General features: G+C 39.0%; 2 protein-coding genes across 3 annotated transcripts in view; one reads left to right on the plus strand and one right to left on the minus strand.

Annotated features, from left to right (window-relative positions):
* Nucleotides 1-14443, minus strand: part of wdfy4 (WDFY family member 4) — a 38428-nt gene that overhangs the window by 4389 nt on the left and 19596 nt on the right. For both annotated transcript variants that reach the window (XM_086169159.1, XM_086169150.1), the window contains exons 42-57: nucleotides 12644-12721; nucleotides 12153-12344; nucleotides 12011-12080; nucleotides 11702-11916; nucleotides 10028-10176; nucleotides 9822-9936; nucleotides 9534-9619; nucleotides 9382-9444; nucleotides 5804-5846; nucleotides 5493-5612; nucleotides 5256-5379; nucleotides 5068-5177; nucleotides 3959-4109; nucleotides 3103-3194; nucleotides 1911-2120; nucleotides 1697-1814 (exon numbers count right to left, since the gene is read on the minus strand). In XM_086169159.1, the coding sequence (XP_086025285.1) occupies nucleotides 1697-1814; nucleotides 1911-2120; nucleotides 3103-3194; nucleotides 3959-4109; nucleotides 5068-5177; nucleotides 5256-5379; nucleotides 5493-5612; nucleotides 5804-5846; nucleotides 9382-9444; nucleotides 9534-9619; nucleotides 9822-9936; nucleotides 10028-10176; nucleotides 11702-11916; nucleotides 12011-12080; nucleotides 12153-12344; nucleotides 12644-12721 (1936 nt within the window). The remainder of the gene's footprint in view (nucleotides 1-1696; nucleotides 1815-1910; nucleotides 2121-3102; nucleotides 3195-3958; nucleotides 4110-5067; nucleotides 5178-5255; nucleotides 5380-5492; nucleotides 5613-5803; nucleotides 5847-9381; nucleotides 9445-9533; nucleotides 9620-9821; nucleotides 9937-10027; nucleotides 10177-11701; nucleotides 11917-12010; nucleotides 12081-12152; nucleotides 12345-12643; nucleotides 12722-14443) is intronic.
* Nucleotides 5892-9261, plus strand: lrrc18a (leucine rich repeat containing 18a). The gene is made up of 3 exons (XM_086160406.1): nucleotides 5892-6463; nucleotides 7314-7446; nucleotides 8451-9261. The coding sequence occupies exon 3, from the start codon at nucleotides 8455-8457 to the stop codon at nucleotides 9259-9261; it is 807 nt and encodes a 268-aa protein (XP_086016532.1). The 5' UTR covers nucleotides 5892-6463; nucleotides 7314-7446; nucleotides 8451-8454.

Here is a 14443-nt window from a genome sequence, read left to right on the forward strand (position 1 = left end):
TGGGGTAACACCTGCATTCTGGACAGCGCAAGTAATACTTGGGTGTATGTGTATGGGATAGAAGCGGTGAGGGAGTCACTGTAATTGTTCCTGTAAATGACCTATTCATCCAGGATCAGACAGAAATCATTATATCCTGTCGCCACCCTTTTCAAAAATCCGCAGGAAGAAGTTGCTCCTGTGTTAAGCTAAGCATTCCGCCTCCTATTCATCTCTATCTGCTTATTGATCAGATCAGACACTCTAAGATTTAATATGAAATGTAATATGCAGGAATCTCTCCCTGAGCATTTGCAGATTCATCTCCTCTCCCTCAGTGGGCCTGTAGGGATATTCAGATTATTAAGTAGAGCTCAGCGAAAGAGTCATCTCCATATTGTAGCACAAACAGATAGCTCCTTCTACACTTTCATGGTGTAAATTAATCTATGAGCGTCCTTGTGCTGTTTCAACAATTCCCTCAAGACTTGGGCATATGTTGGAGATATAATTGACATCAAATAGTGTGTAATAAAAAAAGAGCATGAGCAATCCTAATTTACGTTCATATGTTGATCATAAAACTTATTATAATTCACTTTCATTTTATATCTTCATTTTAAGTGACTATTTTGATGAGCACCACGTAATTATTTAGATTTGTTCAAATTCTAGGAGCATGAGAAACCAAGCAGTCAGACCTTGTACAAAAATGTAAAAAACATCTCTGAAATTCTGATAATTGTGACTAATCATTAAAAAATGGTAAAAGATTTGAGAAGAATTACATATGTAGTTAGCAAGAACAAATTATCCTCCAGTGCCATTGTTTCCTAGAACTGCATCCTACCAGTATGAAGACATGGCAAGGGGAACCAAGATTTAACGCAGCCATCAGTGAATGAGATTCACCCACTGATGCTTTATGATTGGGCCATTAAACACCCGAGGACATTTTAAGGACATTAAAAAGAAGATGGACTCTTGGACTTGATGAACAGAACCATGGTTGAATTACAGATGGATTCAGAGCACCACCACCAAGGTGAAAGAGCGGTACTGCAATGCTTTCATTGTGAAGGAGGCGGTAGATAGCGATGATGAACTGAATATCAATTCCAAATACAGGACTATTGTAAATTTCTGGAGGAAACGTTCTTTAGGCAGTGGTCTTAAAAGAAACCAGCGGCATTCAAAATGTTAGTCATCACCATAAGCTCTTTTTTGGGACCTTCATCATGGTTTTGCAGCGAGGGGTGGCTTTTTAGACTAGAATTTAGAAGGCTGTGTTCGCCTAATGAGCGCAAAAGAAAATCAAATGCAGGCCTCTGGGAATTCTTGAAAATAACTGGCTGTGCTCTCATAATACTAGTGAATTTAAAATAATTTAAAAGTTAATTTAAAAAGTCACTAACTCACCGGATTTACATCTTCATTATGAAAAACAAACAAAAAACAACGAGAGCTAAAAGTTGAACAAATATGTATTTTGCAACTTAGTTGAGTTATACTGTTTTGTAATTACATAGTCCTACATAAAAGAAAAGTCTCTTTTTCATTCATTAAACATTTAATAATGCTTTGGATAGACTGCTAGTTTTACAGCTAAGACTTCAACTTTTTATTAATCCACAGGAATACATCCTCTCTCTTTGCCACAAAAGCACATAAGCATTGTTTTTCCCACCAACAACCTTCTTTTATTGTCTAGCTGTACCTTTGAGTGGCTCCGCGCTGGTTTTGAGTTTCTCAAGGTTGAAGAAAAACGGAGATAGATGAGATGATGAGCCTTCTTTTTTTGAGCCACTTCGAGGTGGATGGGGTTTAGTGAACAGCTGTTTGAAACACACATAATATTAGAAAGGCAAAAATATTGGATGGTAATTATTTTTTAAATAACCGGCCTCATTCTTGTACCTGCTCAGGCTTACCTGTTTGGGCATCTGGCCAAAGTTGTTGACATATCCTAGAATGGTGCTCCTGATGAGCGGATCTTTAGCATCGTGCCGACCTCGACTTCCGTTAAAGTAAGGATGGTAAGTGTTTAAACTTTCTACCGCTGCAGGGCCTTGCTGGCGATAGCCGAAAATGAGGTCAATCCACAAGTGGAGGTGGGAGCTCACAAAGTCACATTCCAAAGCCTGAGGAGATTGATGCACAGGCTAAGACCATTGTGACCAGTAATATTACAAAATTACTACACCAATAATGTGTATACTTTAAGTACAGCAATATTACAGAGAGCCCATAACCATCAGTCAAGCTGTTAATAAGAGAGTTTAGAAACGCAAAAAAAATCTATGGGAAAGCAGAGCCAATCAAGTTATTCTAGTTGTGCCTGATTTCACACAAAAGTCAATTTCGGAGTCGGCTGCTGCTCAGCAATGTTATGAGTTTATGTTCATGTTAGAATTAAAGAACAATACGGGTTCAATTAGCCAGAGATAGGCTTGAATAGTTAATAAGGAAAAGTGGGCATTATGACTGGCTGTATGCTTGCACCCAATCTCAATAAAACCATCCGGGAAAACTGAAAAATGGAAAAAAAAAACTTAATGAGGACATGTTCTGGTTTAATTTGTAAAGAGAATGAAAAAAAAAAAACTTGTAAAGTTACTACTTTTATGGGAATGGTGAATGGTTCAGTATATTAGAGTAGGAAAACCATCAGTATGCACCAGCAATGGAAAAGGAAGAGGGTCAAAAATGAAGAGATCAGACTAGTAGAAAGAAATGGCCCAAAAGTAGGGTGGCTGTATGGGGATAATCGGTTTAAACATATTAACAGTCTTTCGGCATAGCATAAATCCTGACATTGTTAAGGAAAAAATGCCCTCTGCCTTTACTGGATGGAAACTTCAGACACATGATTTCTATTGATAAACAAATGGCCACGTATGTCCAAGAGTGTCTGCACCGAAAAAATCTGATTGAACCAAACCCAAAGAGACATAATGCTCGTCTGAGAAACAAAGAATGAGATTTCTTGGTTGCAACAAGCATTAGCCACCATAACCATACATCGACCACTGGGTATTAAAAACCTTATTAGGTCTTATGGGATCACTCTTCATGTAAAAGCTCAGACTGTCCGGCTGCCTTGGTGAGGTTAAGGTCACTGACCTCACGCTGGATTCTAATGAACTCCTGAGGGTCATCTTTCGCCCATGGAGGTAACTCCACATCTCCAAGAGTGGTACCGTCCTCCATCGAGCCTACAGAGAAAGCATATGGGCCACGCAGTTTCATCACAGCAGGATTTACATACCAAGATTCAATGGAAATATGAAATGCAAAATTCCTTGGTTGAAATTAAGGCTACAAATTGTATTTTCTTCATTTGCTTGGTAAATGTGAGGAACTGAGGACATTTACTTCATATATTCACATTCAAATACACTGTGTGCCTTGCACAAGTCATGTATTGTTTTTTTTCTTACACAAAGCAATAAAAAAAAAAGGAAATGTTACATAAGATTCATGAAATAAGCACTGACAGCAAAATCTGTTCTCTACTACCTTAATATGTTAATGGATAGTTTTGGATCTTAATTTAGATATGGGTGCCAGGCACTATGAAATTAGCAATAAACTCATATCAGAACAACAAAAATCTTTGTACTTTGTGCCAAATAATACAACCATGCAACAGGATTTCCTATACAAGAAATCTTCTGCACAGTGTTTGGCTTTAAATGAAGACCTTGGTTGAATAACAATTAAAAGAAGGTTGATCTTAAACATTTCATCTGTTGGACTGTACAATTTTGGGCACTTCACAGTGGCCATATATTTTTCAAACTTTTTCAGGAGTGTGGATTAAGCTTGCCACTGTCAGCAAAACATTTAATTACGTCAGTTAATTTGTTTGGCTATTTCGATGAAGTAGGAAAAAAATGTAAATGCAAAACTGCAATATTAGATCTGAGATGAAATCATAAACTAGTTAGTTCGCACAAAGAAAAGGTTGATGCCTCACCCAGCTGCATGTGGTTGCTATTGAGCAGGAAGTCTGGTAGGTAGAAAAACTCAGGAATCAGCTCTCTGACATCACACATGTTGTCCCTGGAGGCAGACTGCCACTCCTTCTTCACACTGTGAAACATCCTCTCGGGGATGTCAAAGCCCCCCTGAGGGGAGAAAGGTCGAAAAACCGTAAGGCCAAAGTTTGTATCAGGATGTAGATAATGTTGTCTGCTGAAAAGGTTCTCGCATTGCTTTATAGAGAGGAAACATTTTGTCTCTCTGTGAAATTCTGTAATCTGTAATGGAAATCTCATGAGGGAGAATGTAATTTAGAGTAAATCAATTACCTCAATGAATGAATATAGCATATATACAGAAAACGTGGTTAGAGATGTAAATCCAGTTATGAATATTACTCTACTCCTGTTATGTGCTTCAGAAGACAAAAAGGCACAGTAATTCAACAGGCTAGCATCTTCATTGCTTTATTCTGGCTATCAAATATGCATGTCTTTTCATTATAATCAATTGGGTGCTATGTTGTAAATTTCTAACATTTGTGGCTATTTGCAATAGCCGATTTTAGATGCTTTCTGCCATTATTTGCATATATATTGAAATCTCACAATAATCTATTTCCCAACCAAAAAAGGGTGTGAAGTGCAGACCAGAGTCCATGAAATAACTCCTATTTGAATATCATTATTACAAAGGTTTAGCACAAAAATTATAGAAATCAATAGATGTCTTGAAATCTCATTTTGTTTGCCTTTAAAAAACAATTTAAAAAACAATGAACAGCATTTAGCAGCAGCAACTTTTAAAAGCAGAGGCTTATGGAACAGGATATTTACTGTGCCACATTCAAGTTTTTTTATGTGGCACTATACATTATGAGACATGAATGTCGAAATTGTCAAGAATAATTTTTATATCTTTAATGTACTCATCTATGTTACAATATGGTATAACTACTGGAATCCATAAAGGATGAACAGAAAACAAGTGGGCTCTGAAGATAAATGCTTACATGGATTCATTTTCCAATGCAACAACCTTTTCTTCATTTCTAACTTTTGTTTGGTACAAACTGTGTCTGTCGTAGAAAAAACATTTCCTCACCTGCAGTGCCTTAAACGTGTGGGAAAATGGCTCCATCCTCACAAGAAAAGAGGCAACAATGATGGCGGAGGAGTAGTGAGTGCAGTAGTGGCATTGAGTTGACAGTACTCCTAAACAGTAACATACAGTCGGTTACCTCAGGGGTGTAAAAACAATGATTAAGAGCAATGAAAAATAAGAAACAGTACCTTCATCCCCGTTGTTGTCAGCTTCTTCATATCTCTGGATGAACATCTGTTTCCTTTTCTCTGTCTGGGCTCCCATTGGCTTAGACAGATCCCGGAAAGTTGAGGGATTTGACAAGTCAAGTGTCTATACGGGACAGATAAATGAGGGAGAAAAACAATATTTATTTAGACAATAAGTTGCATTTCCAATCGATATGAGTTTATATTGATAGATAATTTGGTGTGATAAATCTCTACCTCTGACTGATAGTCAGCCAATACCCATGGGAACACAGGATACTGCATTAGGTCATTGTATGTCCTCCCAGCGAGAGTATTTAGATGCATCAGGTACTCAAAGTTACTTATCTCCCTTCTCTAGAGTAAAAAGACGCAGGAGATGAACATCTTACATCAAACAGATATATATAAATGAATAAAACTGAGAGAGAACTACCATTACTATCATTCATATTGCCGATTGGTAAACTTGTTCATTTCAAGTTCCACGGCAACAAACAAATGATAAAACAAGACTGATGAAAAGTTTTTGAGTATGATTGAATTACCTGCCAGCGAACAATCGCTGTCTTTTCAACCACAGGACTCCTCCTGACGCACAAGAAAAAAAAATCATTAAATTAGCATTGGATGATATTGACTTAGCAATGTCTATTGACTCGAAGGTTTCTTCACTCGCTGCGAAATATTTCAACACTGGTTGTTAGGCAACAGAGCAAAGTTTTGACCTGGACAAATGAAAGTGAGTGAGTAATTTGGGAAACACAAGCTGTGTGTACACAGCTGTAGGAGCAGTTATTGGACTGAAATGACTGGCTATCTGACCATAAATTTTGTGCGTCTGTATGTCTGTGCCGCATGTGCTTGTGAGTGTGTGTGTGTGTGTGTGTGTGTGTGTGTGTGTGTGTGAGAGAGAGAGAGATGACCTCATACTGGGGAAGAATGCTGTCTGTTGTGTATATGACTGTAGTACTATGGAAGGAGATGCTGTGATGTAACATAGGAAATGTTGTGAAAGGAAGCACTGATGGGAATGTTACAAAGGGGGTGCTGGGCTGACATCAACTGGAAGCCCAAAATGAAGAAGATTGGCTATTTGTAGTGAGATATAATACATAGCATGAAGATGATTAGGCAGACCACATCAGCTACAGGTTGAGAGAAAGTACGCCTTCAGGGATTTTGTGAACAATCGAATCAGTAGCCAGGTATTTTTTTTGTTGTTGCTAACTTGTTTATTTGTTTTCTTTTTGTTACGATACATTAATGCAAACTGTAAATTTGGTTTGTTTTGCTTTAGTGTGCACAGCAGTTACCAAGTGTTCTTTTATAATGGCTGAGTCAATTACAAGACATTTCAGGGTGATCAAGACTCTTCCAAACTTGCTGGTTTACCTTTTGAGAATAATCCATAGCACTACCCGCTAAATCCCACTTTACAGCAGCAATTTATATCAAGACTAAATTACTGCTGTAAACTGTCAGGTCAGTATGTTGTAGATCAGTGTGTTCCAAGTAGCTGTGAGTTTTAACATCTTCACATTAATGGGACCTTTTAAAGGGCTCTTTACACCGAACTGCCAAGCACAAAACCTGCTCAATTAACATGCTAAGATTCCAACAAATGTGCAAGAGTAAGATGAAACAACACGTTTATTCCAAATTACAATTTTACTGAACATTTAATTAAATATTTTACCCATGAAACACCTATCTAAATTTGTTTAATCTAAATTAGGTGAGCATTCATCTGTTCCTGAAATCTGTTTTTTCCTCTGTGGGCCAGTAACATGGCAATAAAGTCCTGATGCCAAGCACTCCAGTTGCTTAGTAACATTGTTAAACAAAAGGAACCTTGACATTTCCCATTTGGAGCAGACCGTCAAGGAAAGGCTGGGATACATAAGCCAAAAAAAAACTATATTTTTCTCTCAATGTCAACTTGCGTTTTGTGGCATACAGGTATCAGGCTTTATTTAAGACTATTTTCTTTTGCCTATCTTAATTAAAATTCTACTTTTACCGCTTTGTGCTTTTGTCACTGTGAAAACACAACAGTATTGTTTCAGTTAGACTGGTGAGGCCTCCAGCTAAAATGTCCAGTTCACATGGATTAATTGTCTTGATGTGGGTCGAAGGCTGAAGAAAATCACCTTGTTAATTGCAACGAACAACAACAACAATAAATATGGTGAGTATATACCTTCATTCCTGTTTAAAATAAAAGACTACTAAGAATATATCATAGAAAATGAAATTGGGATAGGTACTACAAATGATTATAACAAGGGATTGAAGAACTATGCAGTTTCTAAGCCCTCCAATTGTCCAATAACACCTGACCAAATTATTTTGTAAAACTACACTAAATCAATCATTGCGTTTGGCCCAGTATGTTATCTAATTGCAGGCAATAATTTCATGCAATAGTTTCTATAGGAGGTTATAATGGGAACAAGCACCAGAGGATAACCCCTCTCATCCTGAGGATGATGAATGAGGCGAGAGAGGGCCTTGGGGTGTTAACATGGACACAAATAGACAACCAGAGCCTGCTCTCTTAGACGGCGGTAGAGAATGGCATAACCCGATCACATCCACAACACCCCGGAACTTTCATTTATGAAAGTCCTGATTAGGCTTATTGTGCCTGTGCGCGGCAGCACAGTACAGTATAACCATGTATGTGACCCCCCCCACGCACAAACACACACACACAGTCGCACGTTTACACACACGTACAACATACATCCTTAAACAGTTCAATGGTAAGGGAGCATCAACACTCATTTGTTTTTGCTGCGTTACCCATTGTCGCCTCCTTCCTATTGTTCCCCAGCATTATCCTTAATTAGAGTGTCATGCTCTTAAATACCCCCATGGGCTAAACTGGGTGAACACGCACTACTTCAAAAATAACAAAGCAACACATGTGCACACACAGACACACACGCACCACTCAATTGCTCAATCCTCAGAGAGCATGCTTTACGCTATTGCCTCAAGCCATACATAAGCCTTTGTGTCTGAATAAATCACATCTGCTTTGCACACACATACTTACACATAAACATAGACACAACATAGTATTAGTAATGTGTAGTTGTGTAGATTAGATAAATTACTGTAATACAGCCTCTTCAGGTGAAATATAAAACTATTTTTTACTCCTGCAATAATTTTCTGTGTTTGCAGCACCATGCCAAAACATAAGGAGGGTAAAGGGACAAAGGTGACTCTCACGGACGCCAAAAAGGCAATAAGGATGACACCAGATGGACGATGCAGACTCACACTTAGCAATATGGGTTTAACTGTCTTCCCAAAGTGTCTCGTCAAATTGACCGACATTGATGAATTGGACCTCAGCCGCAACTTGTTGCAGAAACTTCCAGATTGTATTGGGACCTTTTTGTCACTACGATGGCTGGACTTGCACAGCAACAAGCTGGAATGTTTACCCGAATCTATTGGGTGCCTGGTGGGACTGACTCACCTCAATGTTTCAAACAACCGCCTAACTTCTGCAGGCATACCCTCTTCATTGGGCTTCCTGACCAGCCTGATCAGTCTCAATCTCGGAATGAACCAGTTGGATAATCTACCTTCCTCGATGGTGGCTCTTGACAGACTGCAAGAGCTGGGTCTGTTTGATAACCTCTTCGTCACCCTTCCAGATTTTCTAAAAAACCTTCCTAATCTTACAAAAGTGAACAAAAAACGGAATCCATTGCCATATGATCAAGGGGAAAGTCGGATCGAATCCACACCGGCAGAGGATATGTACCTGGTCCATGAGAGTAGCCTATGTATGCCGTGCCTTCAAAGATGTAAAGATCAGACAGGAAAACATATAAAAGGAGAAGATGGGGAAGAAAAGTGTGAGCAGAAAGCTGTAAAGACATACCCAGGACTGTTCAAACCAAACTCAGTGGCTGCAGTCATTCAGGATGTTTGGAGAGTAAGAAAGGAAGAACAGGAGCCAGTCTCATCGGAAAGCTGCTAGTTCCCTAATTTGGTAACCTTCATTCTTAATAAAAATATTCTTCACATTTATGTGTTTGAAATAAGAAAATAAATGCATTTTCTCTCTTGAGATTTTGCTGTTTGAAGACAATTACCGTACCTTGCATTAGCGATAATGTCAGCAACGCCTTTTGTTTTTAATGATGGAACTACCATACACAGCCTGCCAGAGGAGAGAGAAGATTTTAGGAAAGGGTAAAAACAATAAAACCCCCAAAACATTTAAACATCTTGTCCTTATAAATACACTACCTTTTGTATGCAGAGACATGGTCTTTATTCAAGAATACCAAAAAGGCTGAGTGTCCATTTTTCATGAAGATCTCAATAGCATTGTCCTAATTGTAACAGTAGGCAGAGATAGACAGTGATTCTTTAGTGACAGGCATTTTAAATGATTCTGCATGATACCATTTTGAAAATTTTTACTTTTAAAGTTATGTTTTAGATGGTTTTCTAGACCATTCCTACGTAGCAAAAAATATATAGATATAAACTGTATCTTAATTCGAGAGGTTATTGGCATTGATAATGACTGACCTCTAAAAGGAAACTCATAAAACGGGCCTCCTTGATATCCTCATACAGCCAGAGTCTGCAGCTCACTGCTTCTTGTTCTTTACTAAGCATGTTGGCAATAAAGGAATCCCTCACTCTGGCAGAGAAAAATGAAAATATGATAGCAAAGAAAAATAGTTGAGACAAGTACTGATGTGCTTTACTGTAATGATACACAGCCAAAATACCTGCTTGGGTGATGTTTCCTGCAACAAACATCTCCGGCAGGATTGAGTGTGAACCCCTCACACAAGAGCAAATGGTCTTTCCCGAAGACAAACAGCCCCTCAGTCATACTGAGGCCACTCACCATCACAACACACATCTTAGCTGTGATCTGAAAGGAAAGAAAGCGATACATATCAAGTCCTTTGACAAAGATCCATTTCACATCAGCACATTTCTCTCCCAGGAAGTGACATGTCAGCAATGCAAGGACTTCAGGCTTCACTTGATTGATCATTTTAATCACATATTTTAATCATTATTAAAAAGACACAGTTGAACACTTCATTATTGAATCTGAATGATGGGGAGCAGAAGACCCGGCCCCTTCACTCCATTCGGTGCCAACACACATTTCTTCTGCACCAGCTGTAGCTAATGCTAACTGCATTCTGATAATGTGGGGCTAATTCTATTGTCTCCCCTCATTTCACAGTGAGTGTGCGCACCTGATTGTCTCCAATGACTTGGTCCCACTTCAGGCCCTCTGGGATTCAGCATCCAAAAACCATATGGGGCCCTAACGTACCCACAGGCCCCCCACAATTTATACTAATCAAATCAGACCCCCAACCCCCAGACACAATCACACTCTTGGAGGTGGAGGAGGTCCTGCTTGGCTATTATTAGGAGAATTAATCACTGTCACATGCACAATAGGTAACCTGCTAAGTGATCAGAATTTCTTGTCTGAATGTACCAAACTGACACAAGGATGTATAATATCTCTTTTCATGAGAAAATGTCTGAGAAAATCTAAACTATATGGAACTTTTTTTTTATCCGTGAACAACATCATGGTCAGAGTCAGTGGCAGTTTCCATTAGTTAATACAAACTGGCATACAGACTACTGGGTCTAATAATGACTGGATTTGGGGGAGAAAAAACCCCAAATGTTAAAAAGTTCAAATTATTGTTATCAAAGATTAAATACATAACAATAAACTTGTTTCCTTATCTCCTTACTGTGCACTGGACAGATATGCGTTATCAGTCTGAGGGTGATTTAGCTGATGATGGGAAGGAGGAGAGAAAAGGAAGACTATATTGACTGAAAGCCTAATGTCAGACCATTGATTTCTCCCCACACACATTACTGTCATAATCACACTATTGGCGCTAGAAAGCTAATTATGCGTGGGTCTCCCTTTGTGTGTTACTGTGTGTGTGTGTGTGTTAGCCCGTGTGTGTGTGTGTGTGTGTGTGTGTGTGTGTGCACGCACACACACATTTTTCAGAGCTAATGACTGTGTTCATTTGACAGGATGCTCAGCAGGACTCACACACTGAACCACTGGAAGGCAACAGGACACAATTGCACACATCTCACACTTACTAAGCAGATGTAAGACAGCTTGCATCACCTCCTACTGTTTTTATTAATACTTCTGTCAGAAACATTAAAAGCCGCGGCTGGTTGCCGGAGAAATGAGAGTCCCTGTCAACATGTGCCTTGGTATGTAACTCATTGAATGAGAAGAGCTGAGCTGGGCCTCAACATTAAAACATTACACTAATGAGGAAAGATGAAATTCTGATAGCAGCACTGGGCTATTGGAATCCCTTAGTCTACATCAGATAATTTTGATTGTGCATTTGCCCGGCATACCAAGACAGCCTCTTGTGCTATAGTACCTCCTCTTCAGGATGCAGCTTCTGCAGGATTTTCCGTATGTCTGGGCATTCGAGAGTTTGGGAGCAGGGTTCCGGAGCACAGTGATAGGGCGGACCCTCAGCCACGGTAGGTGTCTCATTTAAAACAGGGAAGAAAGTTAGATGATCACAATTTTCTCCTCCCTCTTCACCATCCTCTTTGGCCTCTGCTCCAACGTCACACAAAATCTTCATCTCTGTTTCAAAAGAAAAAAAAAAAAACAACAAAAAAACAATACTTGGCTAACAGAAAAAAAAAAAAAAAATTGCGGTATAAGAAGTGTTCTTTACCTGGTTCCAATTCTTTTCTACTTTTGCTCTCTTCAGATGGACCAGTCCTTAGAGAGAGAGTTCTCAGCATCTGTTGCAACAACATAGCCTTGATAAAGATTTGGATTTTCATTCACAAAAAATAACCGACGACCAGCAATACCCGTTTCGATTGTCTCAGGGTCTTTCTGCGGATGCGTAATCTTGTTCGGTTTGGTCCTTCAGCCGAATCCTGCACCCAGTCTCGGCTCAGGAGCACCCCTGGGCTCGGGCCGAACACAGCTCTCTCCCGCAGTAGCTCTGCCTCTGCTCGAAGCCACATGGAGTTCACACTCTCCCACTCACTGGCTTGTAACTGGAAAGCAGCAACAAGATACAGAACACATGAGGATGACATAATTAGAACAAAACATTCAATCTTAATAATTTACTTATTTTCAATGTAAATCTACAGGGGCAAAATTGGGAAAATTGCCAAGATATGCAGATGAGCAAGTGAATGGTTGTCTGTCTATATGTAGCCCTGCGATCAGTCCAGAGTGTAGCACCCCTTGCCCGATGGCAGCTGGGATAGGCTCCAGCATCCCCTATGCCCTGAGTAGAACAAGCGGTGGACAATGGATGGAGGGCTCTACAGGGGCATTTCTGTCAAACCTGTAAGTGCTTTGTCCTCATAATCTGAAACAGTCTGTGGCCTTTTTGTCGATGTGACTCCATGCAGGACAGAAACTCCTAGTGATAAGGCGAGAGGTACAAAAGAAAAAAGACATTGTAGTCACTCTTGCTTTAGTTTAAGCAATTCACATCTTACACTGAGAATGTGTATTCACAATTATATTATTGTTTCCTCATAGACTTACAATCCATTTGTACAATTACATTAGTTCTAAATTGCATTCACTGGGCAAAATAAGCTTGTGGCTACAGTTGCACAACAAGCCTATATAATCAATTTAATCATTTGTTGGTGTGATCGAATTAACATAAATATTAATACTACTTAGCCATGCCTCAGTCAAGGGCAACGAATGAGGTATGTGTCTTTACTGTGAATAGGAAAAAAAAAAATAAGAAAACCAAAATCCGAGCTGTGTTGACACGGCGGGATGCTGATGTTCAGCAGACACACAGGGATCATAGTCTGACTGTTAACTGCTTCATTAAGCCCATCATCACAGCAGTGTTCGCTGAGAGACTAGTGAAACAACATGTGTCCATCTTAGCAGCTGACCCAGGAAAGCCATTTAATTGTCTGAATTTGCGGTAATTCTTTTTTTTTTTTTCTGAGTCTTATTTACAGATGCTATGTCTTTGTTTTGGAGTATAGCACCACGAACCTAGCAACTGATTTAAAAAAAAAGACATAAAAAAAGAAAAACCTACTTTTGTTTTAGAAACCTTCAATAATTTATGAATAATTCCATGTGTAAGAGTTGCCAACAAACTTCAACTCCTCGGGGGAAACTGAAAGTTTATCAAAATAGACTTCTTTTCCAAATGAAAACTTGTGCCAACTCAGAAATAAAGGAGTATTTACGAGGGGGGATTATAGAAATATTACAGACAAAAAGGAGAGTAATAATGAAGTTTGCAAACCAGAGCTATGTTGTGACAGATAAACAGCAAGTCGTCATCTAATTTCATTCCTTCATTTAGACAAACATAAGTAATATATAGCATTAATTACCCTATTTAGCAGATAGAAACCTCATTGGCTTTTTAAATGCTGCATTAAATACGTAACTCATCTCTTCCCTCTGCAATTAACATCAGAACATCACACTCATTTCCATTTTAATGACTTCCCAACAATACGCCACCTTTGATGATAAGGCAACATAATGTCAACTTCATTCTGGGCTGGTAGGGAATGTGTAATGAACTTAACGTGATCATTAGTGCTGTTAATTATCTTTATAATACGAGGACATAGATATGATTATGGAAACTGCATTTGCTGATGAAATACATTTTTGAAGGCTGGCCCTGGCTGAGGACAGTCTGTCTATCAGTTGCAACTTTGTCATTCATTACCTTCAGTGGGTGCCTTTAAAACCCTTTTTGGCCAATAAAGAGTAGATATCACTGACTAAACTCTGCACTCTGTAGAAATATATCACTGGGTATCTAATGACTTAAAGGAGACTCCCTATAAGCATCTCTCATCGTGAGTTGATGATCCAGAAATTAATTATTGCCTCACTTGTTTCTATGTTGGGGGGATAAAAAACCGACTGACCATTACATATGATTCAAAAGACTTTTAACACTTTAGCAGCTTAATGCTCTGACTGACTAAACGTGTTTCTGCCGAGGGGGAGAATGCATAGCTCCTTTCCTGTTCTTGCCTGTCTCTCAGATGGAAAAACAATTCATCACCCTCTCTGAAAGCCTGTCAGATTGATATGATAAAGAATAACATCAAATGAATAATGTTTTCATCAGATTGGTACC

Source organism: Fistularia commersonii, chromosome 2 (assembly GCF_037954325.1).
Source record: "Fistularia commersonii isolate RoL2024-O1a breed Wild chromosome 2, RoL_Fcom_v1.0, whole genome shotgun sequence".
In the NCBI taxonomy this organism is placed as follows: domain Eukaryota; kingdom Metazoa; phylum Chordata; class Actinopteri; order Syngnathiformes; family Fistulariidae; genus Fistularia; species Fistularia commersonii.